At 42.7% G+C, this 19,816-nt stretch overlaps 1 protein-coding gene across 7 annotated transcripts; it reads left to right on the top strand.

The window, feature by feature from the left end:
* The first annotated feature begins 934 nt into the window (after positions 1-934).
* Positions 935-19,763, top strand: LOC118311307 (oxysterol-binding protein-related protein 1). Of its 7 annotated transcripts, none has more exons than XM_035635053.2 (27): positions 935-1,395; positions 1,475-1,560; positions 1,996-2,070; positions 2,284-2,395; positions 2,504-2,589; positions 2,934-3,078; positions 3,258-3,325; positions 4,020-4,064; positions 4,354-4,427; positions 4,764-4,827; positions 4,989-5,090; positions 5,210-5,329; positions 5,462-5,540; positions 5,786-5,892; positions 11,282-11,450; positions 12,811-13,003; positions 14,717-14,792; positions 15,172-15,306; positions 16,011-16,108; positions 16,240-16,422; positions 16,534-16,641; positions 16,932-17,021; positions 17,223-17,349; positions 17,458-17,574; positions 17,723-17,846; positions 17,957-18,047; positions 18,176-18,530. In XM_035635053.2, the coding sequence occupies exons 1-27, from the start codon at positions 1,269-1,271 to the stop codon at positions 18,294-18,296; spliced, it is 2,922 nt and encodes a 973-aa protein (XP_035490946.1). In that variant the 5' UTR covers positions 935-1,268; the 3' UTR covers positions 18,297-18,530. The 7 variants fall into 7 exon arrangements, with proteins under 7 accessions (XP_035490946.1, XP_035490949.1, XP_035490948.1 ...); XM_035635056.2 differs by having other exon boundaries at positions 2,504-2,591; positions 3,011-3,078; XM_035635054.2 differs by lacking the exon at positions 18,176-18,530 and adding an exon at positions 18,547-19,763 and having other exon boundaries at positions 937-1,395.
* Positions 19,764-19,816: the final 53 nt, after the last annotated feature.

The raw sequence follows: 19,816 nt of genomic DNA, 5'->3' as shown, positions 1-19,816 counted from the left end.
ATATAGTTAATGGAAGCTTTTGAGCGTTATGCTATGATAAAGCTGGCAGTATTTCTGGCGCTGTAAAAACATCGCTAGCTTGCTTATCCATCTTGAACGTGATTATTTTCACGACAGTGGTGCGGTGATGATTGACGTGACAATTGTGAGGTAAAGCCTCTATACCCTATAGTTTGATAGTTGGTCAGAAATACTTGTTGTATAATTCATATTATTGCACATCATGTGCCAGCCACACAGTGTCTGATGATTGGCACATTGTACCTCTATGCCATTTTTCAGAGAATGAATGGTGCTGCTAGGGCAGATATGTGGCTTTGTAAAACAGGTAAATATGTATAGTTGGATGCTGCAGATAATTGAAATACGTAGGCGATATATTACTTACGTCCCCTCCAAGCAATTATATGTTTATCTTAGTGCGCCCCCCCCCCCCCCCCACAACTTGAAATGAGATCTGTGCCCTTGAGAACAACTTACACCATCATCTTTTCAAACTTAAACATTGTGATGTCTTCCCTTATTTCATATTTCCACAATACTCGCCTCCCTTCATTGACGGCCAGTTAAATTTTGGATTGATTCTAAGATCATTTGAATCACTTTTAAAGCTCAGCGTAGAGCCACTAACTCCCTCGACGCTCCAAGCCGTGACCTAAGACCTTCTGACCAACACTAGCTAGTAGTTCCTAGGTCAAGGTCTGGTAACTGAGGGTGACCGGGCTTTTGCCACCAGGGCGTGTGTATATTTCAGGGGGGTTTTATCATAAGGTTTTATAGTCAATTCCACTCAATTCAATTGTATTTGTATAGTGCCATATCACAACATACATTGTCTCAAGGCACTGTACATAGTGAGGTCAATATTACTATATTACAGGGGAAGCAGAGTGTATGTGGGTGTCTGGAGTCGTCGCTACGCCCCTGCTCCACCTGGTCACGTGACGTGACGGCTGCCACCGGCTGTCGGCTGATTGAGGTGATCACATTTCGTCCGTGAAGTCCGGTGCGGGTCAACTGTTCGGCGAAAGTAGACGAAAAGTCAGTGTAATGTAGTTGAAATAAGAATACAAAAATTAAAAAAAAAAAAAAAAAAAAAAGTCCTCGTCGTCGAGTAACTCAACACGTGCAGACTGAGTTGACCGTCGAGTCGCCGTCAACGGTTGTTGTTTGTTTTTGCCGCCTATTAATACTGTAACCGCGTGCGACAGGGGCTTTTAACGTCCGTCACGAGTCGTAGTTTGAGTCGAACGGGAGGTCGAGAGGCGATGGAGGCCGACGCGCCCGAGGACCAGCTTCTCCTGTTCGCCAAACGGGGAAGTTGTGCTCACATTCGACGGCTCCTTCGGTCGAGGGTCGACGACCGCGACGCCTCCGTCGACATCAACTGCACATGTGCGTAGAGCAGAAGTGACGACGCCACGACCTCAGGCGGCCCGGAGACTCGCTCATGTTCCTCTGTGTGTCACTGCAGCTCGATGTCCACCCAGCGCGGGCTGGACCGCCCTGCACATGGCCTGTTACTTCGGACACAGAGATGTAGTGGACGAGTTGCTCAAGGTGAGAGGGGCCCGGGCTGCAACTAACGACTATTACAACCATGGTCGATGAATCTGTCGGTCATTTCCTCGGTTAATCGATTAGTTGTTTGCGCCATAACATGTCGGGAAATGGTGCAAAATGCAGATTGTGTTTCCCCAAACCCCCCCCAGATGATGTTTTGTTTTGTCCAAACTCACCAAAGATATTTAGGAGCAAGGAAACCAGAAAATACTCACATTTTAAGAAGCTGAAATCAGAGAATTCCCCCCCCCCCCCCCCTTTTTCTTTCTTCATAAAAACTACTTGAACCGATTAATGGATGATCAAATCGATTAGTGATCGATTAATGTTGCAGCTCCAGGGAGAGCCGATCGTCATGTTGCTCTCCAGTCTGTCCACGGTGTTTCAGTGTACCTGCCAGTGAAATGTTCTTTTAATGGTGCACGTTTGCAGGCTGGTGCTGATGTGAATTTGCAGAACAACATGGGCGACACAGCTCTGCACAAAGCTGCCTACACTGGAAGAAAGGTACGCTTCCCTGCCACTCCACATGTGACGTATGATGATAAGCGATGCTCTGCATTTTCAACTCAAAAACTTATTTTGTTGCCAAGTGTCATTTGCAATCCCCCGTCACAGACTCCTCCACATTTCTACTTTGCTCCTCTCGAAGCTTATGAGTGATGACAACTTAAAGTCAGATTTTATCTTCCCCCCCCCCCCTCACTTTGGACACTGAAGGAGATTGTTCTGTTGTTGCTGCGGTATGACGCCTGTGCCAACATAATCAATGGAACGGCTCAGATCCCTAAGGATGTCACAGAGGATGATGAAATCATCACAATGCTGGAGGGTATGGCATCCCGGGGAGTATCCGCTGATGGTTTTCTCATTACTGTAGAACAGTTTATGTTTTTCCACAAATTGTTGTTGTTGGGTTCCCCCCCCCCCCCATGTGCAGCTGCAGAAAGGAGGGAGACGAGGCGGCGGGAGGAGATGCTTCTGGAAGCGGCCAGAGAGGGGGACGTCTCTACTCTGTCTAAACTGGTGTGAGCGTTTGACCTTTTTGCCGAACCTTGGCAGAATATCTGTGTGTGCCGATTTTAAAGAGCGCCCTTCTTTAGTTCACTTGCCACCTCTCCGTCCACGTTGCCAAAGTTAATCAGAACCGTTTCCAGAATTGTGGTTGTATCCGTCGTCCGGTCAGTTGTGAAAGTCATACATGTGGTATTTGATATAATTGTGAGGGGTTTAAAAAGGTCTATGGTCGTGTTAAAATCTGCCTTTATTCTGCATCACCTGTCCCTGGTTTCAGGTGGAAAGTTTCTGAACAAGTTTTCAGTGCTTTGTCAAGCAGTTTTTTTCCATGGTTGAACTATTTTCTACCTCAGCTCAGTGGAAAGGAAGCTCCGAATATTCACTGCAGGGATTCGGTGGGTAATACACCCTTACACTGTGCCGCCTACAGAGGGCAGAAGCTGTGCGTTATGAAGCTGCTCAAGTCTGGAGCCGGCCCCAGCGTCAAGAACAACAATGGTACATCACATAACATTTATCCTCTGCATCACATCTTATTATTCTGACCAATGTTTCATTGAGTCACGTTTAAAAGCAGTTTAACATCCATATGCATGTTAAATACCATGTTTGGCTAATTTTGTTCTTGGGCTGTGTTGTGTCTAAATACTAATATGCTCGTATGGCTGGTGTTGCAGACCAGACACCATTGGACCTGGTCTGTAGCGATGAACTGAAACGCACCATAGCAGCCTATCAAGACAAGGTGAGGGCAAGATTATGGTTTTTAAAAGAATCTTCCACTCCCTCTTGAATTATCAGGTCTGCTCATGCAAACACTTAAAGCACTTTTGCTAATGTAATTTCAAAACTAAGTGCATGTATTTGCACTGATCCATTCTTAGAGCTGTCAACTTGAGACCAGATTAGTATTACATTTTGTGTTTTGACTTATGATCCACAAAGAGTAAATCATTTTTTTCCCTTTGATTATTTTTGTGATCCTCTGGCCTCTCCTCTCGCACTATGACCAGGTGAGCATCAAGCTGTGAACGTTTCCCAGAGGATTAAACACTGCAATCTTAGTCACTCCATCAATTTAACATCTTAATCACAGATGATTTTGAATTTTCTCTTTTAGGAAAATAAAGTGGTCTTTGCTGTCCTGCACCAGACTCTCTCTGCATTTTCTGTTCACTTGGGGTCTGTGGAGCAGAAGCCTTGCACGTCAGCAGTCCTCGCTATTGCTTTTGTTCCCCTGATAATCCTTGCATAGTCATGGGGAAAATTAGAAAAAGGACTCAGCACAAAGCTGTTCAATAAATAAAAATAAAAAGTACCCCTGAAACTATACAAATACAAAATAACTCTGGTTTCTGGTCTCACTGAGAACTCGTCACCACTGTCGATCAGACTCTGTCTGCACACACAGTCTAAGAATTATTTTCCCCCCCTCAAAGGATGTGAACAGTGGGGTACAGAAGATTGAAGGCCCTCTCTGGAAGGTACCCAGATGTTGAAGTGTATTGTTGTCTACTCTTAATAAGTCAAGCAATGTTTTTGTTCAGACTCCCCCAAATTTGATATTATAGACTTTTCTCCTGCTAGTCAACACACAATTTCATCTGTTTTTTTATAAATACAAAAGTCCCCCAAAAGTCCCTTGCAGCTCTATATTTCATATTTAGTTTTGTTGAGTTTATTTTTTGATATTCCAAAAATTAGATCATGCAAAAGTTTAAATTAATACATTCTATCCTTTTATTTGTTGTTGACTTCATGTGTCTCTGACAGAGTTCACGGTTTCTTGGATGGCGATCCCACTGGGTGATGATTGAGGATGGAACTCTCTCCTGGTACCCCAGACAGTGAGAGCATTTTAATCTGTATGCCCTCATCTAATCCTAAGGAAATGTAGTATGAATTTACCATACATATAATGTATATAATGAACATGGGCTGTTCGCCATGATCAAAGCCTCTCTCTCTCTTTTTACTCCATCCTTCATTGGCTCTTTGTAAGAAGCCAAGTTTAACCTCTCTGTTTTCTCTCTTGCAGTGGCTAATTTAAAATTTAAATATATGTTCTTCAAATTCTAGCATGCAGTGAAAACTGTAACTTAGAACATCTGTACTGTTTGTGGATTCCTGTAGTTATGTTTTGAACAGTGTGTCTGTGCTGTTTAATCTCTTTCTTTTTCAAGGTCTGACGCACTGGCTGGTGTCAGGAAACAGGGATGCACGTCGCTAACTCAAGCCTACTGCATGGTAGGTAGATGAGGACAGAGGCTCATCGTAATTGATTACCCTTCGCTACTCGCTCGGTCCTTAGATGCTTCAACTGTGATCACATTGCACTTGCGACACGATGTTTGACATCAAGTGCGGCGAGGCATGACATGAAGTGATTTTCATGTTTGTCGTTCCAGGTCAAACCATGGGATCATTGCTTCTTCATGCTCAGATGCTTTGACGGCACTGTGCATTCGTTTAAGGTCCCCTCAAAGATGGACTCGGTGGCAACAAGAAAAGTGAGATGAGCTTCAGCGTCTACAATGTTGCAACACCTTCGCCTAATTGTTTGACTGATTTCACCCAGTGTTCTCTACGTTAGTATGAGTAAATGTTACGGGTCTTTTCTCCCTTTTAGAAATGGTTGGATGCTTTCGAGGCACATTCCTCCTACAGCACTCGTCACTGCCCCCAAGAACAGATGATCAATGATGATGATGGTGATGTGGCAGTGGGCAACATGACACAAGCAGTTCAGGTAAGATTAATATCTGCTTTTACTTTTACTATGTGTGGATCATGTAAATAAAAAAAAACATCCATGTTGTCAGACTTCAGTTGATCAGTGAGGTTCCCACTGAGTAAGTGCTTCTGTTCTGTTCTCGTGCAGGTAGCCAGCACTTGCCAAAAGAAATTGGAGAGTGAAGTGTCAACATTTCTATCCATGGTGAAGAATGAGGAGAATTTAGGTTAGTGTCCAACACTTTGTCCTGTACCAGTGCAGTTAATACAGTGTTTAGATACATTTGAAAATGGAACAAAATGAGCCAATTAAAGAGGTGAGTTTGGATTCTGGAAAACCGATGGGCAATTTTCCCTTTATTCTTGCATTTTATATTGTCGAGTAAACAATGAATCAATCATAAAAATATGTAATTAATGAAAATGATCACCAATCATTTTTTCAGTATATATACATTATTCTTTTTCGAAGCACTGGCTGCCCCTCTTCTCCTGAAGGCCAAAGAGACAAGTGAGCTTTCCAGTGTAACGTGTGCTGCCCTCCATCAGTGCCTGGAACTGTTGTCAAAACAGGAAGAGGTGGGGAAATGTCTTTTTTTTTTGTGCAAACTCATAAACACACTTAAGTTCAGTTCTAACGTCTCACTTCATACCATTTTCCACACAATTAAATGCAATCAAAACCATAAAAAAAACATTTGCTAGGGTTTATCTAATGTATTAATGTAATGTTTGTTATGACATAATATCATTTAATGGAGTAACAGAGAATCTGTTGATGTAAAGTAGCTGTTTCTGAAGCTACTTTTCTTTGTATATTAGCCGCAGCTCGTTGAGCTTCCATGAATCTTCATCTCACTGATTCCCATAACCTCACCCATTGGTTGAATAAATTATGCTGATTGATTAAAAAATCCCTAAGCCCCTCCCCCTTACGTTAGCTCCTCATTGCAATCAGGTTTGAAGTTTGTGTGTGAGTGCGTGCGTGCGTGCGTCCCCGTCCACCTGTCCCAGTGGTTGTGCTGTGCCCTTGGGGAGCAATGGAATAGTGCAGTAATCACTGAGATGTCTGTAGGAAGGACACAGGCAAGATCCGCTTTTATGCTTAGGTCAGCATCCAGCTTGCAGATCAGTGTAACACACACACACACACACACACACACACACACACACACACACACACACACACACACTTGGACTTGGAGCCACACACTCCCGCTCTAGGGAAAGGCTGTGCATTGAGCGAGAGAACTCAAGTGCGTGCATATTCACAGGCTCAGCTGGCGATACATGCTTTTCATCGTCACACAGTGAAAACACGCTCGCAGGCACACTTCCACATGCCAGATGATCCGAGCATTTGTCCACGGGAGAAGGAAGAGACAGTGACGGCACTTTCATCCAGCATCTGCTTCAGGTACAAGCCAAACAGTTCTCGGGCTCTATTCTCCGCTTTGCTTTTGCCGGCTCTGTTTTGCAGTGGGCTGGTCCCAGGTGACCTAATGTGAGGCGTTTGGAGTTTGGTATCTGCTGGATGTGATCAGATGTTTTTAGTGAGGTGTTGATTTGAGGGTTGGACCCAAGCATAGTCATAAAAGAGCCATATATCAATATGATGCAGGACGTTACGGTGGGTTTAATTCTCTGAAGTTTGTCTGTGAAATTTCGCCTGTTCGACTTGGTACTGAACACCACACTCACTGTTTTTAATGAGGTCATCTTCTGATGTAATGAATTCTGAGCCAAACCGAGTATGGAGAGGATAGATTGATTTGCATTGACGACCTATTTGGTAAGGTGAAAGCTTTCACGATCTAATTTTAATGCAGCAGTGTCATGTAGTGATTACATTTATAGAGATGTCCTTTATTGGTCTAAGCTTTCTGTTTATTACGAGACTGTAAGGAATTAGTGCTGGTATATACTACAACTCTCCTTGCCAAAACCATTCATAAAGCAAGAACTGGAATTATTCATCTTGAAACACAACTAAAGACTCTGTGTCTGTGTCCACATTTGTGTCGATAACTAAAACTATTTTGCATCAGATACAATAAAACTCTGCTTTAGAAGGGAGATAGTTATGATACTGCAATGTTTACATTTAGCACGTTTACACAGTGGTGTGTGCATCACATTATTTTTAGTATGAATTGGCATCAGCTGCTGTCCTGTCAGGAGGAATAACACGCCGTCTTCATAATGGGGAGGCTGAGGCCAAAAAGCATTGGACCTTTCACAACAATGGACATTTCTGAATGCCAGATAGTATACTGAGTAGAAAATGTCCCAACAAGCATGTCACAGCCGCTGGTCTCATGCTAAGCTTCTGCTACTACGCGTACTAACTGGATTATATTTTCGACAGTGCTGAGATTGGCTGCATTAGGAGGCATTAGCTTTAATCCCACACTCCCCATTGTCCTGCCACAGATGCCTCCACACACAGCACATAACGTGAAGTAATCACGTGCGGTTGTAATTGTGGTTTGACTTGCAGGCACGTGTGAAAGAGAAACACAATTCACATTGCAAAGTGTTTCTCAGCAATTACAGCATCGCCCTTCAGCAGAGTAGATGTGGTCTTGACCCATTTCAGCAGCTGCTGCTGCAAAACTAACCAATGCTAGTGAGAGTGCCACGTTTACACAGTACAAGCAGGGCACGGCATGACTGGCTATAGTGACTACATGACATTTAGGGAGGACGTTTGTGCGTCTTTCCAAACAACGCTGTGAAGATTTAGCAATAAATAGACAACCCTGGGCAGAAACCTTCTCGGAGCCTCCGACAGTGATTTGAACAACGCTGAATTATAAACCCAACCGTGGTGTCTCTCCAGCAGCAGGATTCAACACCTGTTAAGAAAACAAATGTAGGCTTATAGCATGAAACCACTTAGTGTTGACACACAGAGAAGCAGATCTGTCAGTCTGTTTCAAATCTGTATTGCTCTGAAGGCAGGAGAACAGCAGTGTTCTCTGCAGTTATTCATGAATTTGCGTCTGCATTGTGTAAGAAAGACGACTTCCTTCATGCCCCTGGGATTTGGAGAGAAAACAGAGTACAGTTTTACCTCCAACCAGAGCCACATGGGTAACTGACCTTCTAACATTCATGCCATACCCAGAAGAGAGACACTAACCTGGGTACTGACAAAATGCTCCTGTTGGTCTCCGCACTGTCCTCCTCCTTTTCCAGGCGTGTGTGTACATTCAACCTAATCTTTTGGGACTCCAGGTGTGTGCATGTGCATGCGTGCGTGTCTGTGAACCTGGAACTCTTTCTGTGTAGTCGTTACCAGATCTCTTGGCAGTTTTCACATCGCGCTCAAATTAAATTATATAAATATTATAAATTATAAATATTGTTTTAGTCGCTTAGCTCTCTATAATCAATGATTCATGTACAGTTACAATAAGTCATTGGGGAGAGACTGTATAGAGCTATAATAAATTTCCCTCTGAGATTTTCTTCCCCTTCAGCAGTGAAAGCAAATTTGTGGACAAAATAGAAAGCTGTATCCTTTGGGGTGGCGGCCAAGGAGAAGCATCCCTCCCAGGCTCCAGCAACAGCTCCGGCACACAGCCTCAGCAGGGCTTAAAATAGCGCTGTTTGTACTCAGGCGAGGGGGATGCAGTGAGAACGAGAGAGCTGCCCGGGATAGTTGCACAACAAAGTGTTCCGTTCCTGGATGGGCTCTTAAGCCAAGTGCCTGTGACGGGGAGCGTTATAACGGGCGTCTTCACAGTGAGCTCATTTACTTGGCACTATATATCTAAAAAGAGGGTTTAATCAAGTGGATGTATGTGAAGTGTCTAATAGTGACTTTGCTCATGTTGACCAGTTGGAAGCGTATTATAGGTCAAGTTTGGGCAAAATTGGCAGATAACAATCACATTTTAGAAGGAGAGATTAATGCTGTTTTCTGCATTTTAATTTGCATGATTTCCTATATTGCACATATCTTTAAGTCTGGGTATTTCTGTGTTTCTCAAATATGAACAGAAACTGAATATCCTACGGCCTTAAGGGGCTGAACATATAGTGTGATGACAGCGGGAGTGAAAGTGTAAAGTTTGTCCCCGACTGTAATTGGTGCCAGACGGCTGTTGGACCTTGTGCGAAACAAGCAGCTTGTGTGGTTCTGTCACAGTTACAGAAACATCTCGGTCCTGTAAGTCAACCTTAAGTAAGTATTTTGTTTTTCCTAAGTACACGAGGATAGAGGTCCATAGAAAGTGATCCTGGATTAGTAGAGGGGCAGTATTGTTTTCCTGGTTACATCAGATGTGTGTACATTTGTAGAAACAGAGTAATATGTGGTACGGTCACACACGAGTCAGTTCAAATGAACATTCAATCAACTAACTTAAAGAGGGAACAGACAACTTTCGTGCCCCCAGACTGGTTCCAGGTGGCATAATTGTTTTTCTTCACTGTTGCAGTAGCGAGACGCTAGTAAGGACACAGGTACTTTTCCTCAGAGCTCCCGAAGAAGTTGTCAATGTCAACGCCACTTAGAGATAACAGAGGAGGAGAAGGATGTACACTGAAGGTCCAACAACCAGAAAAGCAGAAAACAACTGGAAAAATTGTACATCCGGCAGTATAAATAAGTAGGCTGGTTTATGTTTCTCACTGATCTAGTAGAAAGAAGACAAACTGCATGTGGTTTTGAAAAACCTCCCGCTTCCCGGAGCTCTCTCCACAGAGTGAATGCCCGTCTGCGGCTCACTCTTGTTGTCACTCCTCTGTCAAAGGGATTCTTTTTTCTCCTGAGAGGTTGAGTTGTTTTTGTCAATTCGGCTGTTCCACCATCTGCCATTTCCATCATTGGGGATGGATTTGGGGAGACATTCTCCTCCTTGTTTTGGTTACACAATGGGTGAGGCAGTTCCTTTGTGCCATTTAATTGAATCGTCATTTTTCCACGAGTAGTTTCCCCCCCTCATCCATTTCCAACACAGGCATCTGAGGCAGTTTATGTTTCTGGAAAAAAAGTTGGAGCAGCTGACTGCAGGGGGACGGTCAGTCAGGGCAAAATTTCTATATCCTGAATAGTATATCAATTCTTATTATATGTTTTATATATGATTTTCAAGATTAGCGTCAAATAAGTCAGTTAATTTCACAGTTGTTACTTTGATGGGACTCTCGCACGTGAAAAAGGTCTTATGGAATCCTTGAATTTCACAAAATAATTTTTCCGACCTTGTTAATCTCCAGGGTGACAACTGAAACATTGTCCCCATGATGGTTATTGGCACAAGGGTGAAAGAGAAGTCAGTGAGTTAAAACCCACCTTTAGCACATCTGCAGGTTAGTCGACGGGGTTTCTTTAGTGCAGGGCTTTGTTGACAACGTATAAGATTTCAGGCAGAAGATAAGAAGAAGAATTGAGACTTCTGTCTGTCTTCTCCCAGACTTCGCTGCCTTGCCCAAGGTGACTGGGAGTTTTTTAGAGATTTGTTTTGTACATTCATGCTTCTAGAGAGGCCTTTAATTTGTAAATTGTGTTTATTAATGTCCTGTTAAAATCTTTAAACCATTATCTTATTCTTTATAATTTCTGGTTAAAAAGAGTCTTCTGTTCCAATAGTAAAAGATGCACACAGTAGTGTTAGACAATAGGAAACACTGATCTAGTTTATCCCACGGTTGCCTGGCTCAGGTTGCCCAGCGACACGCAGTCCGGTGCTGCAGAGGTCTCTGAGACCGGGGTGTTTGGTTCCGACTAGAGGAAACAAGATCTTCGTGGAAAGGGAGTGAACAATGACCTGCCATCAGAAATACTTTGACAGCAAATCCATCAGTCAATCACACATTTGCCAGTTAAACTGTCTATACTGGACATACGCATCAGATATGTTGGATCAATATACACAAGCGTGTTCCCCTTCTCCTGCTGTACCTCGTCTCTGGTGTTTGTCTGTGTTTCATCTGTCTTGTGTCTCCGTGCCTGCAGGTGTGGAGCCTGAAGTTGGAGCAGGAGGTGGAGAAGAATAAAGCTCTGACGGAGGCTCTGCAAACTTTGGCGACTGAGCACCACCAACTCAAGAATTCCCTGAGCAAGAGCAGGAGGTCATCGACCCTCAGAACTCTCACGGAAGATGACTTCTACGACGCTGAATCAGGTCAGCAGCCCTCCCCTCACTGTAGTGTAGAAGGTCAGAATAGTGAAGTCATCCAGAAGCTATTATTCCACTGGGTTTATACAAAGCAATATAGTATAGTACATATTGTTTTTATAGCTATGAATTAGCTTTTCATTTTCAAAGTTGTAAACTAGATAAATCAAGTCTCAAGCGTTAACTTTTCTGATTGTTTTCAAATTTTTCCAGTTTTGCACATTTAAACACGTTGTTCCAGCACATTGCCCTATAAAATAAGTTTTCCCAGATTTAATCTTGCATCCTTTTGTTTATTGTTCATTTATCTCTTGTTATAGGCCAAATATATGTAAAAAACACTTTACTCCTCCCATCAAAAAGCAACTATCTGATGACTCATTCTGCACTCATGGGTCTTTACTAATTTTACATCCAATGATGATGCTTTCTTGAGCTTTTAACTAAATATGTGAAAACAAATAATACTGACGTCTGTTTCGCAGGGTCTTTTAAAGGCCCCCTGTGGAGTTTAACACCAGTAGCAGCGCTATGGTAAAATGTTTATTATAGGATATTATAGGGATAGTGATGAGGTTAACAATTTTATTTTTTTTTGCGAGTACAATTCAAATCATTACACTGTGGTTTACAGCACAGATTGTCTGCCATCTACTACATGTCTGTGGTAGAATGCATTGCACAAAGTTTGCTCCTCTGTACCCCCAAAAACCTCACCGTGGTGATTATAAACAGCAGACTTCCTTTTACTACATGTTTGTGCGCTGTGGAGCAATCTTTCTCAGGAATCAATGCATTATTCATAGATTGCCCCGAGTTATCTGCTGGCCAGAAACTCTGTACACTAAGACTCTAAACTCTTGAATCCCAACCACATGTTTTTGTTTAATACAGAGTGTGTTCGTGCTGCAGAGTCGTATATCTACTACATCCTGGTACATGCTGCTATGTCTGAAATTGCAAATTTCTGCCAACTCATAATTAAGTGTACTGAAATGTACTTCCAATAAATAGACTAGCATCATTATGATGTACATGTACCACACCATCCTCCTCTCCCTTTGTGTATGTGATGTACCTGTAATGTCACCGATGGTGCTGTCGAGGGGAGGAGGTGCATCCTGCGCGAGCAGAGCAAACAATGTTGGAGGAAATGAAACCTCTGTGTAGCCTCTCATTGGAACACAATCCTCATGTGGGGTTTGTCTGGCAAGAGGGAGGGGGGAGGCAGCAGAGGAACCTGAGCACAGGTAGTTATTTTCGGACAGTTTACTGTTGCAACTACAGCTTCCTGAGCGGAGTGTGTATGTGCGTTTGGCATGACCTGACGTCTGTCGCCCCCCATCCACCCGTCGTCGTCCCACAGATTCCGAGTCGGAGCTCTCTGTGAGCGGATTCCTGTCTGTGGCCAGTCACTCTTGTGAAGAAGACGAGGGGAGAGACACCCCCCTTCTCAGCAGCCTCCGCCATCCCAGCGCGCTCAGGGGGCCTACCGGAATGTCAGGGGAGTGTCACCATGGCAACCAACCAGCCCAGAACAATGGAGTCAAGAAGCACAGGTGGGACGCGCTCCAGTTATGATGTCATGCTTGTTTACTGGCTTAAACCATGATAATAATGAGTTTGGGTCGAAATACAAAGACTTCAGTGCTGAGTTTTCACCAGGCAACTTCTGCTCACTGTTTATTATATGTGCAGGGTTTGTTAAAGATAATTATCACAGCGCGAAGCGCAGTTAAAGTAAATAATCTCTTCACATGACAGGTTGCAGACGTCCATCAAATAGCTTAAAGGCCAGTAAATGGCAGAGTTGGTGTAATGGGATACCAACTGTCCTCCGGTCGTCCCGTGTTGTTGTTGTGTGTGTGTGTATGTGCGCGTGCGTGCGATGCTTTGTGTCGTGAATGATGATGACGAAAGGGTGTGCGTGTGTGTGGTGCATTAATGTTTGTTCGTAAATTTAAAATTTTTCTCTTTTAAAGAAAAACTGCAGATGGTCTTGAGTCTTGTCTTCTAAGAAACATGTCCAAATAATTCCTGTTTGATTAGGACCGTTAGAACAGAGTTGTGCAATCATCATTTTCATGCATGTGACGTTGATTAAAAGACTGATAGCTCTACTGTAGACAGTGTTGTGCTGTAGAAATTATTAATGCAGCATGTTCATGTGTCCCACCTCAAACTCCATGTCGGCTTGTGTTTCAGGAGCCTCTGCTGAACAGTGTAGTTTTGCTTTAAACAACATTTAATCTGTATTTCTGAAGAGCAGAATATTTTTTAACATAATGAAAGCTACATGGGAAAAATTTGTTTAAGCAACTCATTAAAAACTATTCTTAGCAAATGTAAAAGCTACTAATGTCATGAATCTTTAGATATGTAAACGTATTTTTGTAGATACAGTTTACCTGAGTTTTACAGTCTGAAAGAAATCATCAATGCTAAAATACATTTTGGAGCAGAAGCTAGTGGTCTAGTGCTCTTCCTCTGTTTATTCAGCTGAGGTAATGGCTTTTATTTGTGTGGTTGCTTCTGCACTCTTTTCCAAACATGGACGCCATCTGCCTCCAGCCGGCATACCTGTAAATCTGTCCACACACTGCAGCCGTCAGCAAGACTGGAAGATAAACGTCGGTGCTTGACTAAATTAAGTCTGTGTTGTGACTAAGTTTAAGATTTCAAGAGAGAAGCAACATGGCTCTGTGTAGCACAGTGATGATGGAAAAGTTGTAACATTAATTCATCTAAATGTGATTCAAGAGTGTTTCCGAACCAGTTTAAATATAAAAAAAGAACAATTTTAAGGAGCGCATCTTATAACCAGTCTTGAAAACAACACATTCATCTTGTACGTCCAGGCATGAATATTGCTTACAGGTGTCAGATGACTTTGTTTCCTCACAGTTGGTCAAGCGATGTTATCTGCTCTGAAGCTTTTATATGATATAATATCTCTGCAGCCAATAGACATAATAAAGGTTTGAATGTGTGGTTAAGACGACACTTGCAGGTGCTGGATTTGTGCTTGGTGTCATGTTAGAAAAAGTAAATAATTTAGTGTGTGGATGAGTCCAGATCACATTCCCTAAAGCATTGGTGTTTACCTGCACCTGACACAAAATTAACAATCCAGTGATTTCCTATTTTAACATTAGAATTTATTGCATTTCCTCACTAGATGGGTGTTATGGCACATGGAATGGGCACTGAGGAAATTCTCTTCATTAATGTATTTCTCTCTCTTTCTGTGTCTTTATACTGCTGTCCCATAGAACATCTCTACCGTCTCCCATGTTCTCCAGGAATGACGTCAGCATCTGGAGCATCCTAAAAAAATGCATTGGGATGGTGAGGAGAGAGAGAGACCTCGGATTTACCTTTCATTTGTTGGGCTTCAATTCACAGTTTGGAGAAAATTTAAGTTAATTCCCTAATTATACATGGATATACAGTGAAATACATTGGACAGGTAGATATACAGTCAATATACAGACGCACATGGGATACTAGTTGATGGTTAAAGTGTGATAAATAGAGAATGCACATGGATGTTGAATTAAGATTATATCTCCTGTCTTTTTTCACATTTCAAACCACTTAATTAGGCAAAATCGGGGGAAAACATCTGAGGCCTTGTGTTATATATGTACAAGCTTGCGACGCCTCTGTACTCAGTCGTATTCGCTGCTAATGCAGTGGTTACTTTTATCTCCCACTCTTCTTTCAGGAGCTGTCAAAGATTGCCATGCCCGTGGTATTTAATGAGCCTCTGAGCTTCCTCCAGCGGCTGACGGAATACATGGAGCACACCTACCTCATCCATCAGGCCAACGCCACGACAGACTCTGTTGAGAGGATGAAGGTATCACCCGGCGCATGTTCACTCTTTTCAATGAAAACAGAGTTAAATATCTATGTAGTTAATCTCCGAGGTAATGCGTCGTTACTCATTTGAAACGAGTCAAATCAAAATTCAAAAAAATTGCTGTGCCATTATTTAATTTTGTGCTATCAGTGTCTTTTTGAATAAAACCATAAACTGTAAATAAAAATGGACGCAGTCACCGGGTCCGGAAAGTGAAGCCAATGCGCAAGTGTCTAAACCCTGTGTTCTCTCAAATGACCAGCAGAGGGCGACTCCTGCTAGGAGTCAATGAGAAAATGACTGTACTTCTCACTTGTTTTATAACGTCAGTAAACATTTTCCTGAGGAGTTTATGGTCTCAATCGCTAGTTTTTTAAGTCTTCTTTAATACGATAAAGCAAGGGACAGCTAGTTCTGTCCGATGGGTGTAGGTGGACGTGCAGAGGACGAGGTCTCAGTCAGGCCCACCCCCCCGCTTTTCCAAATATGGTACTTATGGTTTCCAAAAACCAAGATGTCGCTGACCAAAAAACTTGAGGCTTCAAAGCAGCAGCTCACAAACAAATGGGTGACGTCACCTCGGGTTGCCTCTTGACTCAAACGTTAACACGCTACTGTGGGACTCGTAGTCAATTTATATCCTATCTTTATTAAATATTGAATGAGTTGCCTGTGGTTAACCTTAAACCACTGCTGCGTAGTGTGTTGCAGCGTTTGCCGTGTCTGCTGTAGCATCACAGTGGGAGAGGACCGGGAAGCCTTTCAATCCACTACTGGGGGAGACCTTTGAGCTCATCAGGTGAGACTGTACACAACCTTCCCACGCATGTCGCGAACACACATATACGCAACGTAAAATGCATTTGGTGAAGATTTGTCTTTTGTAGTGGGCTTTCCTGCAGTACCCGCCATGTCTTTGTTCTCCACCAGAGACGACTTGGGCTTTCGGTGGGTGTCAGAGCAAGTGAGCCATCACCCTCCAGTCAGTGCCTTTCATGCCGAGGGCTTCAAAGAGGATTTCGTCTTTCATGGCTCCATCTACCCCAAACTCAAATTTTGGGGAAAGACCATAGAAGCAGAGCCCAAGGGAATCATCACACTGGAGCTTCCCAAGTGAGTGCGGAGTCAAAGACTTTGCCGTGTGAGTCGGATTTGATTCATTTTGAGGTAAGATCATCTTACGTCATGTTTTGTCTCCTTCGTTTTACTTCTTTCTCTGTGCAGGTATAATGAGGCCTACACCTGGACCAACCCCACCTGTTGTGTCCACAACATCATTGTCGGGCAGCTTTGGATTGAGCAGTACGGAAACGTGGAAGTGATCAATCACAAGTAAAAAAAATTAAAAACATTTTTCTTGATGGTGTTCTCTGTCTGTCTGTTTGCAAATGTGCTTGCCTAGTGTATTTGCATGTACAGACACTTGAATAATTTCCTCTCTGCGCCGTGCACCGGAGTGTTGATCTACTTTCAGATTCAGCTTATTGATCATGGGAGCAAAACTGGGACAGTTGCCATTAGAATAGAAGAGCGTGAGCAGAATAATTAATGTTTGAAAGCCTCAGCTCGCTGACGGAGAATAGTGAAGTAGAATTGGTAAGCAGTCTGTCATTCTGTGGCAGGACGGGAGAGAGATGCAGCATGACGTTCAAGCCCTGTGGCCTCTTTGGAAAAGAGCTCCATAAAGTGGAGGGATACATCCTAGATAAAAGGTATCATCTTTGTTGAATTACAAACGATTTTATCATTTATTAGATGTTCAATATTGCCTGAAACAAAGAGCAAATTTGTCATAAATGGCTCCATTTCTTATTTGTCACAGGCAATGTAACAAGACAGTTAATGTCACATGCCCAGAGATCAAATTTGAAAGACGTCTGAAGCTGTTAATTATTATTTGTTCTTGTTTGCAGCAAAAAGAAGCTCTGTGCGATATACGGTAAATGGACTGAAAGCCTGTACACCGTGGATTGCACGACGTTCGATGCCCACAAAAAGTCTGACAGAAAGAATTCAGATGATAAAAAGGGCAGTAAACGGGTAAACAAATGAAAAAATGAACGAATCAAAGTCGCCTATGTTTTGTCAGTCCGGTTCAAGTTGAACTTGTACTTACGTGTGTGTCTATGTGTGTGTGCGTGTTCTCAGGGCAGTGTGGATGAGGAGCCAGAAGAGATGCCCCCACCTGATGCTGAGACGGTCCAGGTCATCCCAGGCAGTGAGCTCCTCTGGAAGATAACGCCGCGACCAGAGAACTCAGCCAAGGTACGAGAAGATGGAAGTAGGAGAACAATTTTTTGATTAAAAATAAGGAGAGAAAAGAATCAGGCATAGCGGCTGCCAACAACAACATTTTGTCGCTTCTCATCATTGCCCCTTGTGATTAATGGTAATTTCACTCCGTCTGTGGCAGTTCTACGCTTTCTCCTCGTTCGCCATGCAGCTGAATGAGCAGGAGAAAAGCATGGAGGGAGTCGTTCCTCTCACCGACAGTCGCGTCCGACCGGACATTCGCGCCATGGAGAATGGAGATATAGGTAACACTTGAGTGCATGACCTTGATTTGAGTCCCCTACTGTACAACACCAGACAAGTTCCATGCTCAGACTTTTTCTTTTATTTATTTCTCCGCATCTGTGGCTCACAGATTTGGCAAGTGCAGAGAAGAAGAGGCTTGAGGAAAAACAGAGGATGGCCCGGAAAAATCGCACCAAGTCAACAGAGGAATGGAAAACAAGGTGAGTCACTGAGAAAATATCATCAGATGTCGTTGTGTAATTGCTGATCATGGTTCTGTTTGAACTAAATCCCTCCCTGTTGTTTTTTGTTATCCGCTGGGCCTTCCCCCTTTGTTATAACTGAACAGGAACGCTGCACTTGGGCCAAGGTTTGGTTCAAGCTTTTCTTTTCTTTTCACTGTTGTTTGCTTGGGTGTGAAGTGCTGCACCACCCCCCTCAGGAAAAAGTGCACAACTGCAACTGGGTAGTTTTTGTTGTTGTAATTGTCGTCGTTGTTTTTAAATGGGAAGCATTGGTCAATACACTGGCACTCGTGAAGATACAGGTGTCTGATACAGGATGGGCTTGTGGTAGACTGAAACCATTTTTCAGTTTGACACAGTAGCACTAGTGTGTGTCTTGATTTGTCTTTGATTTCTGTGAGCCGCACATGGTTTATCATCATCATCACCACCATTATCATTTTAAATCAATCTTATCATTATTAAATCCCTGCAGGTGGTTTCAACAAGGACCCAACCCTCACAATAAATGTCCGGACTGGCTCTACTTGAAAGGCTACTGGGACAGAAACTACACTCAGTTGCCTGATATCTACTAAAAAGTACAAACACATGGAAATCTACTTGTACCACGTTTGGACTATCTGCTGATCTTGGGTTTGTGCTGAGGCCAAAGTGTCAGTATGTTGGTATGAACAAGCAGGTAGAGAATAAGGTTCAATTTGTGAAAATATGCTTAAAACACATCTTTTAAAAGAGCCCAGAGGCATATATTCTCTGCTAGATACGTGTGAACAGTGAAGCACAAAAACTCTTTTGCTCATTTATTGTGGTTCTCGACCACGTAAGTATGGTGTCAGCATATACTGGAGGGGGGGAAAACTAGAATGTATTTTGGAAATATTTAATGTCAGATAGGTGGAGTGTTTGAACAGCAACCTCAGTTTTACTGTTTGTAGTTTGTCCCAAGTTCCTACTGGTTATGAAAACATTTTCCTCCTCGGCTTCTTTGCAGAGGCTTGGTCGACATTGATTCGATGTCTTAACTCTGAAACTAATTTAATAAGCATACTGCAAAGTATTACCATAGACCCCTTTGGTGCATTTTGCCTTTGTTTTTACTCCCTCGTACGACGAGTTGAGCAGATGATTTTCACTGGATACTTTTGTAATCTGTCCGTAAATCTCCTAAATCTGTTTCCCTGCAACAGTGATCGCAAGTAAAATGTTACCATATCTGACGAGACCGATGGCCAGAACTACAGCAGTAGGACTTCTACTATAAAATAAATGTTTAAATTATGATTAGTGAACTGTTTACTGTATAGACGTGTATAGATACTAGTCGTTGCACATAAGTCTACCTGATTCTGTGGACACAGTAGCACTTTTTACTTAACTGCACTCGGGCAGGGACACTGGCTCTGCACTTATAGATGTTGTGTGTAAAAGTCTTGCCATAGTTAATCATAATTAGCTTCATGTTCCTAGTGCTATGTGCATTGATGTAATTAAAATCTCAACTATAACAACAAATGCATGTGCATCACTATAACTATGCAAGCCATACCTCCGTTACAATCAAGCACTGAAGATTCAGTTGGTGAAGTTGTTGTAGCTGCTAGACATTTGTTTTCTTCCTCCTATTTGGTCATCAATGAAACAGAATTTCTACTGTTGCTTAATAAAAGCTTAATGCTAATTGAACAGCCATTGATTGCGTCAGTCTTCAATCTACCATGAAATATAACATGAGCAAAACATTA

The sequence above is a fragment of the Scophthalmus maximus genome, chromosome 5 (genome assembly GCF_022379125.1).
Source record: "Scophthalmus maximus strain ysfricsl-2021 chromosome 5, ASM2237912v1, whole genome shotgun sequence".
Taxonomy (NCBI): Eukaryota; Metazoa; Chordata; class Actinopteri; order Pleuronectiformes; family Scophthalmidae; genus Scophthalmus; species Scophthalmus maximus.
Note: the sequence above shows the minus strand (reverse complement) of the source record. Positions and strands in the feature narration are given on the sequence as shown.

What these genes read in the sequence shown, in the direction of transcription:
- LOC118311307 (XM_035635053.2), top strand. Translation starts at nt 1,269, where the DNA reads ATGGAGGCCGACGCGCCCGAGGACCAGCTTCTCCTGTTCGCCAAACGG. An exon ending in CTGCCTACACTGGAAGAAAG is followed by an intron (nt 2,071 to 2,283) that starts GTACGCTTCCCT and finishes TGGACACTGAAG; the next exon opens with GAGATTGTTCTGTTGTTGCT. An exon ending in GAAGAATGAGGAGAATTTAG is followed by an intron (nt 5,541 to 5,785) that starts GTTAGTGTCCAA and finishes TCTTTTTCGAAG; the next exon opens with CACTGGCTGCCCCTCTTCTC.